The sequence below is a fragment of the Taeniopygia guttata genome, chromosome 15 (assembly GCF_048771995.1).
Source record: "Taeniopygia guttata chromosome 15, bTaeGut7.mat, whole genome shotgun sequence".
NCBI lineage: Eukaryota > Metazoa > Chordata > Aves > Passeriformes > Estrildidae > Taeniopygia > Taeniopygia guttata.
Window position 1 is genome coordinate 2,744,343 of NC_133040.1, and position 13,641 is coordinate 2,757,983.

Sequence of the window (13,641 nt, forward strand, 5' to 3'; positions counted from 1 at the left end):
AATACCAAAGCTCAGGCAGTTTGTAGACCAATCTTGCTTTTGAGCTCATCATGTCAGACAATACATCTATACAGCAAGAAAATTGACTTCTTAAGGGTTCACCATTAGCCAAAAAAAAAAAAAACTAAAAAATGTAAAAAAAAAAGTACTAAAAATGAACATCCTATTGACTTTTCCAACACTTTCTTAGAAAGGCCTATATATGGTAAAGTAAACATTTCATTTCATAACTGCTGTCAAGATCCTTTTCAAATGAGATATAGCAGAATTAAAACTAACACTGTCAGCTCCATAAAAGAACCATTTACTGAACATTAAATATATCCACCTTCTAGCTCACCTACACTTGTCCTAAAAATTTACTGACTTATAGTTACAGACTAGGAGAACCTACGTGCACTTGTGCTAAGAGAACGTGCAATGATTATTTTTATGCTTCAGAAGAAACCTTTGAGAAGTGGTAAGGTAACCTACAAATACACATTTTCTGCACATCAGGAGTCAAACTTTTCTTGAAAAAATTTCCCCACAAACTCTTATTAACTGCTTGGGAGAATAATAGGCTCCTGTTTCCCAGTTAGTTACTGCAGATGACTAATGTGACAGCTGGGCTACCTGACTGCTGCAAGTTTTTGCAAGTCAGAAGTGAAAGCCAGAGGGAACACGCCATCTAGTGCAGTGTCAGCCCTCCCCACTGCCTGTTTCAGCCCAGCACAGCACAGAGGATATAAAACATACAGAATATTTTAATATTTCTTAGACTTTTTACATACAATAGAATCATAGAATATCCTCAGTTGGAAGGGATCTATCAGGATCATCAGGTGATAATCCTGGTCCTGCACAGGTCACCCCAACAATCCCACCCTGTGCCTGAGAGCATTGTCCAAACACTCCTTGAGCTCTGGCAGGCTTGGGGCCGTGACTACTGTCCTGGGGATCCTGTTCCAGTGCCCAGCCACCCTCTGGGTGAAGAATCCTTTCCTGGTAGCCACCCTAAACCTCCTCTGACTTAGCTCCAACCATATCCTCAAGTCCTGTCACCAGTCACAGAGAGCAGAGACTGAAGACCACAACGAGGTCTCCCCTCAGTCCCCTCCAGGCTGAACAAACCAGGTGCCCTCAGCTGCTCCTCACTGGGTTTCCCCTCCAGGCCCTTTAAGCACTGTGCTGAAAACTCCACATCCCAGCAGGAAGGAGCTCAGCTGCAGTGACTGCAGCTCTCACCACATCTGGATGGATGTCAGCAACATACTGTGTGTATTTCAGCAATGCAATTTGCATCCTGCTGCACACATCAAAGAGATCCCTGTTTCTGCAGGCAGACAAATTAACAGCTAAAATGTGACAGTTCAATACCTAGATTACTGTGAAAAATATTTCACTGTAGGCTCCTTGTGCCTCCTCTTGGTGTTTGAAAAGCCCACAGTGAAGCATGCCCTAAGTACCAATGCTTGGAGTGTTTCTCATTTATACATAACTATTTGTGTTGATTAATCATTAAATTGAATGTATTCACCACCTCATCTATGAGGCATCTTTCTCCTAAGTGTAAAGTCTGTCTTTAATAAAATGTTTAAATTATAATTTTCCATTTTGTGTTTGGAATTCTATTTTTTAAACGTTGTATGTACTACTTCTAAGTCTCAGATTTTTCGTTATGTCCTATGCTGTCAGTACTTAGAGACTACCATGAAAAAACTCCTGTGAGAGGTTTAATTATAAACTCAAAATCAACAGAGTTCTCAAGCTGTCAGAAAAAATGCACTTTTTGAAGTGTACAGAATTCTTCGGGTGCCATCCTCTCTTAGTGCCACTAGATGCCACTCTCCTTCCAGTTTACAACTAAAACAACAACTTGCTTCCCCCAAAAGGATGATGACAGGACATTGGCTGGTCCAGGTGAATTTTCCAAGACCAATGAGTAACAAAGACTTTTGCAATTTTTGTTGAGGATTTCTCCCCTGGCAGAGGTTTGTTTGCCTGAATTTTCACCAGTCAAAATTAAATATCTGACAGCTGGCTTGTACCCACAAAGCAGAAGCATCTAAAAATCAGATCTGCCTTGTAATGAGGTATTGCTAGGCAGATACTGAAATAGTGCACAAGTGTTCCCTGCACAAGTGTATTGCAGTTAATGGACAAAGCAAAACAAGTAGAAAACTGCTCAATCTTTTTGAGTCTTTGCTCCAAAATTACTGTCTTTTTGCACAGAAAGGCAAAAAAGTTCAGAATAAAAACTTAAAACTATTTTGTATAGAGAAGCAGTGATTGCCTTTCAATATAAAGAAGGGTTGCTTAGGTAAACAACATTCACAGCCATCTCTGAAGATAGTGAACTTGAATAAACAATTTAGCTTGCTTAAGACACTAACTTTTCTTGATAGCAGACCAATTAAAAACCCTTTCTAGGAATATTTCCTTTGTTGTTAAAAGGAATTGTGCTTTGGCTTTTTTGCTATCTTGTTTCATCTTTGAATAACATGGAAGACTAACAGATATTTGAATTCTCTAAGCAGCACTGTGCAAATACAGCCTGCCAGGGTAGAACTGCCCATGCTCTTAATTAGATGGAGAATAATTGCAGAATTCCAGCCCGTGGTAGGAATGTCTGAGCAGGTCTCCAAGATCAGAGAGGGAACTAAGGCACAGAGAGCTAGACAGGTACACAGTAAACATGTTTTCTACCACATGTTTTTCTACTTTGAAGAACAATTTGAAAACAGTATTAGCAGATTTCATATTTGTTCTCTATTCACAGGCTTTTATTCCCACACCAACTACTAAGTGGGTCTGGAAAAGCTAAGCCAACTTGATTTTTTATTTTCCCCTTGTGTGTAAGCATTCTGCAAAACCTAGTCTGACTTGAATTCAGACATACAATAGACAAGTGAAAATATTTTCAATATTACAGTGTTCTACTTGAGCTTTTCTTAAATTATCCTCTCAAGAGAAATGCAAAATACTTACTCTCCAAATCAGATATGATAAGATTGTCATGAAGCTTCACAGCACGGTGCTGCTCTACTTCATCCTCCAACTCAAAGATGGTTTCTTTCATGTCACTCCTCTCAGTCTCCTTTTCATCTAGTTCTGTCCGAAGCTTTTCTAGAGTCACGTTGAGATCCTCAATTTGTTTCTTGGCTTCTTCTTGGAACACTCGATATTCATCTTCAACCTAAAGAAGAGTATATCTCAGTTGCATATTAAACACACCTTTTGTTTTGTAAGTAGCACACTTTATTTCTGCAATCAGAAAAATATAGCAGCAACGTAAACCTTTGATAGTACATTGTTCTAGTGCAACTCCTTTCCTGGGTCAAAGTTACACTTTTTTTATTCCCAGGCTGGATATATGAGCATTCCCAGCTACTCTCAGAGCAGTGCCCTGCATACAAGGGAAGCAACACCACCATTGTACCAAGGCTGAGGTTTCATGAGCAGCTAATCCAATTTAACATCCAGCTGCCATGGAAAAGGGACAGGGTAGAGGAGGAAACTCTTTAGCCTTCCTTTCTCTTGCCAAAAGAGAAAAAGCCTGGTCTCTTGTGCATCAATTTTAATGCTTGCTGGACCTGTGTGATAAGTCATTTCCTTAAGCAAGTGTGACATTTGTGTTAGTGAGTTGAACCAGTTCTCAGGAGTCTGTCAAACTATTACATTGAAAAAAAACAAAACAGGGAAGGGAAGAAGTGGTTGACTTCTCCCTTTCAGGAGCAAGGGAAGAGGCTTTTTTATGCTGCCTCATCGAACTGTAATATAAGTAACAAGCTGGGATCAGAGGCACAGGAACATTAACCCAACAGCAAAAATAGGGTGTCAGAAAAACAACAGAAAATAGGTTGTGGCTTAGGGTGGGCAATACTGGTAGGCACCAAGTTTAATAGACAAAATACCCTGTTTTTAAGTCATCTGTTTCAGTGATTTTTATTTTAACAGCACTCGCCAACTTTAATTATTAAAATTATTTTAGTATATTTTTCACTCCAAATTAAGGTTGATTCTAACAAGCTTGTGACCATGACTAACATGTTGTTTTGCAGCTAATATATAGTCCACACATTAAATTTGGCATAAATTCTCTCTTCAGGAAGATACACCTTTAAATGCATATGTAAGTTATTTAATAAATTGTGTGATTCTTGCTTTTATATTAAATTATGGCAAATACTTTTACTGGACATAGCTACAGCATAAATTAGAAATACTTGGGTCAAAACAGAACTGGAAATAAACATTTTGATCCAAAACCTAATCAGCACATTGCAGAAGGTGTGCAATTTAAGCACTATATTAGTACAGTATCTTAAATGCTGTTTAAGTTTGGACACTGAAATAAGTTGTGGAATTTAAATATTTTTAAAAAGTAACACAACAGTCACCCTGTAGCTCAATGTATCCATATATTTTTTCAAATGCTGACATAATTTTCATAACAAAAGTCAAGAGAAAGTAATCAGTCCTAACACTACTGCAATCCAATTAAGCTCATAATTAATCTTTTACTTCTGAAGAAAAATACAGAGGCCAACAGGCCATTGTGTACATGGGGTGTTAGAATGCAATAGTATTTTAAGCACTACCTTAGCAAGGGCATCTTGCAATCGATTGGCATCGTTGCGGGTGTGTGCCAGCTCCTCCTGCAGACCACTGGCCAAGGTCTCTGCTTTCTCCTTATCCAGCCTGACACTCTCCAGCAGGTCTTGTATATCTGATTTATCTCCAGAGTTGTGTATAGAATACAACTCGGCCACTCTCTGCTTTTCATGCTCTAGCTGAGCTTTCAGCCTGTTCATCTCTATCTGGTCACTGGCTACTGTGGCTTTGTACTCCTCTAAGGTAGATGCCAGAGCTGTTTTGCTTTTCTGCTCTGACTCAATGATCCGTTCCATGTGGTGATTCCTTTCTTTTAATGCCCCTATCATTTCTTGGGCCTCTTTGTTGTCTTGTTCTGCCATCTTCAAAGTGTTGCTCAAGTGCTGCTGAACCCCCAGCAGCTGCTCCCGCTCGAAGCGAGCGTTCTCCGCCAGCTCCATGTAGCGCTGCTCCAGCTCCATGTAGCGCCCACTCTTCATGTCTTCATCAATTACATAGGAAATATGGTGCTCATCCAAAAGGGATCGGAAATACTCGATCTGACGGCTGAAGTGTTCCAGCTTGTCACTCTGCTGGCACAAAGACTCCATCAGGATTACTTTTTCCTCTCCAAGTCTTTCATTCTCGCTGTTCAGCTCTTGTGTTATTTGTTGCAGATCTGCAAGTTCTTGAAGAGTGGCTTGGAGCTCTTCAGCTGTACTGTGTTGATTCTCTTCCATCTGATGTATCCGTTCTGTCAGACAAGCCACAGACACTTCACTTGCATTGCCACTGCTTCCCTTCCTAGACCTTTCTATACTTGGTACTCCTTCAGATTCTGAAGATGATGGAGCATCTAAGGCATCATCGCTTGATGTCAGTGGCTGATAAACTTCACTGCACTCACTGTCTAAATTATCCATGGAATTACTGTGTTGGTTGTCCATGAGAGTGTTTTCATCCTGACTTAACAAGTCTTCCATGGATCCAGGAGCAGAACCTTCCACTGAAGATGTCAGAGTGCCCCCACCATCGCTGTGGTTGCCAGCTGTGATCTCTGGACTCAAAGACTGATAGCCAAAGAGCTTTTCAGAGTTGTCCAGCCTTTGTTCCAAAGAAAAGCCCAAAGCATTTAGTCTGTCTTTTAACATTCGATTCTCATTCTTCAGCTGGTTGAGCTCTTCTCTGATGGCAGTGTTTTGTTCCTGTAACTGGAGCAGTGTGGACTCTACATCAGTTGGCTGATGGACAACAATGGCTTCTTTCTCTTCAGATTTTTCATCCCCCTCAAGATTATCTTCGTTGAGTCCCAGCTGAGCACGCATGTCCCTTAATTCATTTCTCAGATGCAAGATCTCCACATCTTTAGTCTTTGCTAACGTCAGAAGATCATTCACCTTTGCTTCCAGTGCAGCTCTGTCACTGATCTGGTTGTCTGACTTGGACTTGCTCATGCGGATATCGGATTCGGGATTGGTGCGGCTGCGGGAGCGCTTTGCCAGCACCGTGTCACTGGGCCCCTGCCCTGCCAGGGGCAGCTTCTTGCTCTGGCTCAAGCGAGAACGATCCCGGATCCTCTCTCTAGAAGAGCTTGACTCTTTATTTCCAGATGAAGTGCTACGCTTAGCTGTGGAACTTGTACCTGTATGTTTTTTGAAAGTTAGGAAGACGAATTAAAATACCATATCTGTCACAGCAGGCTGTGTGCTTTGCATCAGCAACACAGTAGTAGATTTTCTGAATCACTGCTAAATACATTTCATAGAAAATACTGAAAGTAACCATTAACCCAACATCCAGCATTTTCTGTTTTCTGTATTTTCATCTCATTGCATAGAAATAGATAGATAATTATTACTCCTTTACTTCCAGATGCTTTACAGCTTTGCAAGCATCACTGAATCCAAAACACAACAACAGAAGGCAAGATCTATTTCAGTCAATATCAATAACACACTAAATGATTTCACTTTTCTGAACAATTTCTGAAAGCCCTCTTTATTTCTATAAAGTGATACAAAACGTCCAAAATGTTCATTGTAACAATTCATCTTAGAGATTTAGTGCTTGCATTGTGAGTTTTTTAAACAAACAATTTTAGAAAAATCTATGATTCTCTAAATTATATTATTTCATGTCATATAATAGTTGCAAAGTCAGTACTGAAAAAACTCCAAAAAAGCAATTACATTATTAAAAACAGGAAAAGAGTTTAGAAGGTGTGTGATTTGATCATGGTGTTACTTCAACAGACAACATGGATCCTCAATTCATTAAATGAAAATAAAAAGCCCCTCAACTTCCACCTTTAAGACTCAATATATCTGTTTACCTGCAATAGTTTTGGGTTTGTTTTCCAGACTGTTCATGGTTGTCCCTGGAGCTGAAGATGCTGTTGATACACAAGAGTTCTTCTTGGCCTTGACACCGTTGGTCATTGTCACGCCACTGCCACCAGCCATCCCTGCTAAGAGGTCATCGTTACTCTTAGTCTGAAAGAAAGGGAAGAAGCAGCTTTAAGACAGCTGGCCCAGCAGTCTGCATAGCCAACATTTCTACTGTAAAAGATTCCTTCAGTTTAAAAAGTACATATTTGACAAGTCATGTGTCTATGCAAGAATGCTGAAAAGTGCAAGTGTGCTGCACTGTGCAGAGTCACTGAACTGAAATGGAACTTTAACTCCTTACATATGAGTGAGCCTTGAAACTGAGTCTTCTCTCCTCCCTCAAAAATTCTTAATCTGTCAGTACCAAGGAGAAAAATTTAAAAAAAAATCAATTAAAGCACAGTAAAACATTATAGTGTAAAATGCCTCAATTTTGACTGGAAGTTTGCTTATGCATAAAAATGAAGGCAATTCTTAGACTATTAAACCACCAAATACCAGGAAGTTAGTACAATATCCTTCAATTGAATATGATCAAATATTTTCTGGTAGACAAATTCACAACAAAAAGCTCAAATCAAAGAAGAACAAAATTCAATCCAACATTAGCAAAATACAATTTCTAGCTCAAAATACTAAGCTACAGATCACTAGAAACTAGGACAGAGGCAGAGGAAAAGCCACTCTCACCATATATCCTTGCCTTGCTTTCAAGCTCTTTTCTAGGGAATTTTAAGAGATGGGGTATTTGTTTGATGGACTTTTTGTCTAACCTCATATTATTGTTCCTGAAACTACTGTTAGCCACAAAAGCTGCCTGGAATGTGACAAGGCAGCAAGCACAGGATTCTTAACAACCAGTCTCCCAGAGAATATATCTTTCAGAATAAAGCAAAATCTAGAAATACTAAGCTCTTAAGCATCAATTGGCAGACTTTATACTCTTTAAAAAACAATTTTTCAAATGGTGAAAATCAAAATGTGCTCAACATTTTTCCCATTATATGAGAAAAATTAAAAGGAAACAGCTGTGCCAGCACCATTCCTTGAGCAACTGTATTATTCAGCTGGATAACGCATTTGAACTCTCCTCCAACATCCCAGCTAAAAGGTAGTGCTTAGGAGTTAACCAGTCGCTTTCCATCATGTCTGCAAGTTTGTAACTTCCAGCTCCCACACATGTCCATGTTAAAAACTATATTGCAAACATTACAATTTTATACATTTAGAATAAAAGTGCACCTGCTTAATTAAAACAATAGTTGCATGTCACTCTATTCTCTACGGTCTCTTTTTGCAAATGCAAATTCCAGAACAGCTAGGAACACTGATCACAGCACTGTGGAAAGAGCATGGATGGGATCTGTGCCATTTACAAAGAGCAGCTACAAAACAAATGCAGCTTTGGGAAGAGAACATATTTGCTCTGCATGCAGTTGAGAGAAATACAGAAAATTTACAGATAGGAACATTTATTTGTAAGGGTAAAATTCTCTAGGACAAGAATGCTTGTATTGAATCATGCCAGAAATGGTGTAGCTTTCTGAGAAGGTTTATAAAAGGCTGGAAGAAAACATCACTCCAAGGATCTAGTCTGATGTGCATCTAAAGCTGGCTTTTCTGCTGTGGAAATGCCATTGTTGTTTGCTGTGCAAACAAGGCTTTTCCAAGGGCTCCTTCCTCCCAGGAGTCAGACCAGCTCCTTGATCTGCCATGGCACACAGCCACGCAAACAGGGAGAGGCAATGGAAATATAAATAGGAAAGCAGAAATATCAGAGAGCCACAAAAGCCATAAAGCCCACCCAACTCATGTGGGGAGGACAGGCTGGGCAAAACTACTAGTGTACAACAATCCTGGTTTACCTGTCATCTGATTAGATTTTGTATCTAACAAACTCATTTTGTGGGCATGAGGGCACAGGGGGAGAGAAACAACCCTGTGCAACTACTGCCCAAATCAAGGTATTACAATAAGGCACAGAACAGTGATTTTCTGCTTTGTTGCTGCGCCTGCAAACGTGACAGTTCAAACAGACTATGAGCTGTCAGCATCTTTACCCTGCTGAAAGATTGGGGAAATTAGATTAAGCTTTTGGACACTTAAGAGTACAAATACATGTTATCAAGCCAAATAGGTCAAGATGTGACTCAGCTTGAAGGAAAAAAAAACGCTAAGTAAAATACACACATTCAGACATTAGTCATCTGCAGTCCTTGCTGAACAAAGGAATTTAAGACAGCCATTCTTCTTCTGACTTACCCATAAACTATTTCTGGTCTAGGTTGGAAGGCACTGCCTCCTCTGCAGCCAATTAGTAAACAGTTTCTCAAAGCTGTAACATTATACTCTTGGCAAAGAAAACTATCTAGCAAAGCTTTGGAAAAATTACAGACCTGCACCTCTCGTCTTAATATTCCACAATGGCAACCGTTCAGAACTTTTAAAATCAAAGTATTTTTGTGTGTATCTTTTTAATTGAAGCAAAAGCGATGGTGTATATTTATCAAGTAACTTTTCCCCATTTACTAAGAGCTGTGCCATCCTGCTTAGCATTAAAACTCCTATATTAAAATATGAAAAATCAGATAATCGCATAATTAGAAAGGCTTATCCAGACCTATTTTGATTTTTTTGTATTAAAAACCACTTTATAATTATATACAATTCATATTCTGTTTTCCTTTCACCACTTTCTTTCAGTGCAATGAAACTTGAATAATGACCTACACAATTCATTTCATCTTAGTTTCTCAACAGGTATATCCTATTTACTGCATCTCATTCAAATCCCTTTATATATATATAATTATTCCTACCCAAGATTTTCTTTGATGGTTGTTGTTGTTGTATTTGAGTTTTTCAAACATCAAACTTCACAACAATCTGTAATTAAGTTACTGCATTTTGCAAACAGAATAGAAGCCTAGACACATGAATACTGAAAACACATTCTAATTTTTAATATTCAAATATTGGTCTCCAAGTCCTGGCTTTTCAGGGACACGGGATTTTGCAATTCGTCTGAAGTACAGCTGCTGTCTAATTACAGCTGAGAGCGTTAGCAGGATCACAAGCTCATTAGCTGAAGAAGTCAAAAAATAATCATCTTAACAATAAGAATACATTATTTGTAGAGTATTTTTTTTTTGACAGATTAAAAGTGGCTGGCAGTTAAATTTCTGTAGTAATAATGTGTGTGGGGTGTGTGGGTGCTGAACACTTGCACAAGTGCTGGGCGAAGTGGGAGACAGAAACTACAGAGAAGGAACTGACCAAGGGCATTGGGAACCAGAGCCTGGGACAGGCTCAGCTCTGCTGAAGGGTGGGTCCCACAGCTTCTTTCTGTGCTCACTGGCCACACGTTTTGAAAACTTCACAGGAAAGGACAAATGTATGGAACACTGCAGTTAAAGAAACCCACTCAAGGCTGAATGCTGGCCTATAGTTATATCATGAAGAGGATGCTATAAATACAAAATAATTTTTCATTTTGCAATATTATGACTGACTGAACCAAGATTGTTGTATTTCTACTCTTTAATAGGGGCCTTTCACTCAATATCCAACTCAAAGGACTGAATAAATTAGTAAGCATTGCAATAAAGTTATTTAATGCCAGCTTTTTTCTTTTGTCAAAGAATATTAAAAGAAATTCAGAACACACATCAATTCAATTCTAAGAGAATATCCCACAACCTCTGAGGAAAACAATGTGCCAAATGTTTCATCAACAACATCAAATATAAAATTATATTAAACAATATTTTTTAAAATGAAACTTCTATTGATACTTCTTTCAAGCCAGAAATTATGTGATTTGTCCATACCAGTAAACAAAAAGCCCCACAAACAACTAACTTTGTTATATAAGTGTGTATAAGTACAGAACACTCAAAGAAGATTCATCACTCTCATCACACAGTTGGCACAGCGGCACCATAACAAGTAAAAGACATCCAACTGCATGAGTAAGCCTGGTTGAATATAAATCTGAGATAAGCCTTAGTAATCAAGAGAAAATTTTCATTGTGCCTCAAACTGATAAACTGTCATGAATTCTAATCCCACACCAAAACATAGCCAGAAGTGTTACTAATATAAGTAAAATTGTGAAAGCATACTGGGTCAAATCTGTTCAGTGTTACATCATCCTCCTTTATCTCCCTGAGAGGCATGACATAAGAAACTTGATAAGTAAACTACAAAGGACTTTAGTTGCTTTGAGAGGTTTCTAGAAATACAAAGTATGTAGTGTCAACAAGCATCAAAAGATTATTTAAAGCTAAGAAAACTGCAAGATGAATTGGGTGATGGGAGAAAGGAGGGGCACTGGGAGAAAACCTCCCTGAAACCTGGCTTGCAAGTTCATCAGCAAAAATATAAACCATTCTTCCATAAAAGAAAAGGAAGAAGAGAAAGGGAACACACCTTTTGACTTCAGAAACCCTGCAGAGCTATTACAGAGATACCTCAACTCTTACACTTCTTTAATTTTGGATCTTTATTTGCCAGTCACTGAAATGGCCTTTGTGGCTCCCTGTGTGTCAGTGACAGTGGTTCAGCTCCCTGCTGGACACCCTGTCCTTGCTCTATTCATTTGTTCCAGGGCAGCAGCAGCACAGCACTGCACACTGGGCTGCAGAGAGCAAGAGGAGCTGGATCCACCAATGTCTCCATGCCAGGAAAAGGAGGCAGACCAGGCAGGCTCATTCCATCCACCCAACCAAGATGGGGTTGCTCCTAGGTGTGGAAACTCCACAGCAGCACCCCTCAGTGTGTCTGGTTGTTTGTTGGAAGCCATATGCTCCTCCATATACTGCCCTGTTTTCCTACTGTAAGAGAAAACCTCTACCTTTGAACTTGTTCTGGGAGCAAGAATCAACTTGTGAAAATTCAGCTTAAGCAGTACTTCAACACAAAGCAAAGGCCAAACCAGCCAGAAGAACTCAGTTGCACTGACCCAACACAGATCACTGATATAAAAAAGCTCTCATCTTAGCTACTTCATTAGTTATTTTTTCAGAATTAGTAAATAACTCTCATCAAATCCTATTAGTCACTGGCACCATTCAAGCATAACACCAAACAAATAACATTCGTCAGAACACAACTTTCCACTCTGCTCCTTTTGCACAACAGCCAAGTCCTGCACAGCACACTGCTCTCCATCTCATGCTGCAGTATGAAAGTACAGCATGAGTGACACACAAGATCCTGTCACCCTGCCCAGTGCTCTGTAACTACCCAGATTCCCTCCAGCTACCCATGGAACTTCTAGTCGAAGCTGCACTAAAGACAAGCCTGGAAATTCTACCCTTTTTAAAGCTTTATTGCAAAAAATACAAATAATCAGAACATTCTAGTGGTTATTACCTTCAAAAGAGATGCTGATGTCCCGGTTTTGGAGAGTTTTGTTACTGCAGACACTGAGGAGCCGTTTTCTGGTTTGGCTTTTTCACTTGCTTGAGCTTTATTTACTCCAGGCACTTTGGGCACTGAGCCAACACTCCTGCTTGCTTTCTTCATTCTGGGCTGTCTGTTTATGATGCATTTACAAACAAATCTACAAGCAGAAAGAAAGAGACTTTAAATATAAAATACAGATGAAAAGCAATGTCTTTTTTTATAATGTTCTACTTAAGACCAGAAATCCAGAAGAGTAGCAAAGACTACAAATTAGAGCCAAACAAAATGCATGTGACTGACCAATGGTTTTTGCCTTTTTTTAAAAGAGATTTTTGCTAAGGACTAAGCAGTTCCTACAGCTCCACTCCAAATTATACTTTTTGTTTTTAAGTTCTCATTCCACAAATGGCATTGAACTGAGAATATTTTATACGTGACCCATGTTGCTGAGTTCACTCGTTAGCCAGCAAAAGAAAGGCTTATTAGGGAGCAATGTCCTTTATTTCTGACTGTGGGAAGGAAAACACTGTGGGAGTATTCAGGCATTGGTTTAACTACAAACAAGATTGGATCTGAGGAAGGATTACCACTAGCTCAGTAAAATAGCAGTCATAAAAGAAAAACTTACTGCACAAAAAATCCAAAGATGTTGAAAAATACAGATTCCCTCAACCCAATTATTAAAAATCACAATAATAAACACATGGAACTTCACAAAATTTAACACAAGTCGCATGATTACAAGGATTATCTGCAGAAGCAGCTCACTGAGTTGCACAGCCCGCAGTGAGGACACTCCTGCAGCCTGGCCCACCCTGCTGTCTCTGACAGCAGACAACTGCCAGCACTGCCATGCCACCCACAAGAACAGAATAAAGCCCAGAAAACAAAGCTGGCTTTATCCAAACCAGGAGCAGCCACAGCAGAAAACTGCAGGTATTACAACTACAGCAGCTGATTCCAAGGAAGCACAGACTAACTGGAGAACAGCCACAGAACAACTACTATTTGAAGCATGGGCTACCAGAAAGACTAGACACAGCAGGATCTTCTCCTCCTGCAAGAGTGAGAGTTGACAGCTGTTTTCTTCATCACCCCTGAGTCATGTCATGGGATGGAAGATTAAAAGGACACCTCCACTCCACTTTCAGTCTTAGGGATTCCAGGTGGAGGTAAGTGATCAGGTTTATCTGAGCCCAATATCTCACAGCTAATTGGAAACATGAAACATGTCCAGTAATTACCATCTCTTAAAAACTGAAGCATTTCA

The 13,641-nt window shown here is 39.4% G+C and overlaps 1 protein-coding gene across 1 annotated transcript in view; it reads right to left on the reverse strand.

The window, feature by feature from the left end:
* SPECC1L (sperm antigen with calponin homology and coiled-coil domains 1 like) overlaps nucleotides 1–13,641 on the reverse strand; it is a 62,501-nt gene that overhangs the window by 36,053 nt on the left and 12,807 nt on the right. The window contains exons 2-5 of the mRNA XM_030286140.4: nucleotides 12,339–12,528; nucleotides 6,908–7,067; nucleotides 4,584–6,217; nucleotides 2,971–3,178 (exon numbers count right to left, since the gene is read on the reverse strand). Coding sequence (XP_030142000.4) covers nucleotides 2,971–3,178; nucleotides 4,584–6,217; nucleotides 6,908–7,067; nucleotides 12,339–12,491 — 2,155 coding nt within the window. The 5' untranslated portion in view covers nucleotides 12,492–12,528. The remainder of the gene's footprint in view (nucleotides 1–2,970; nucleotides 3,179–4,583; nucleotides 6,218–6,907; nucleotides 7,068–12,338; nucleotides 12,529–13,641) is intronic.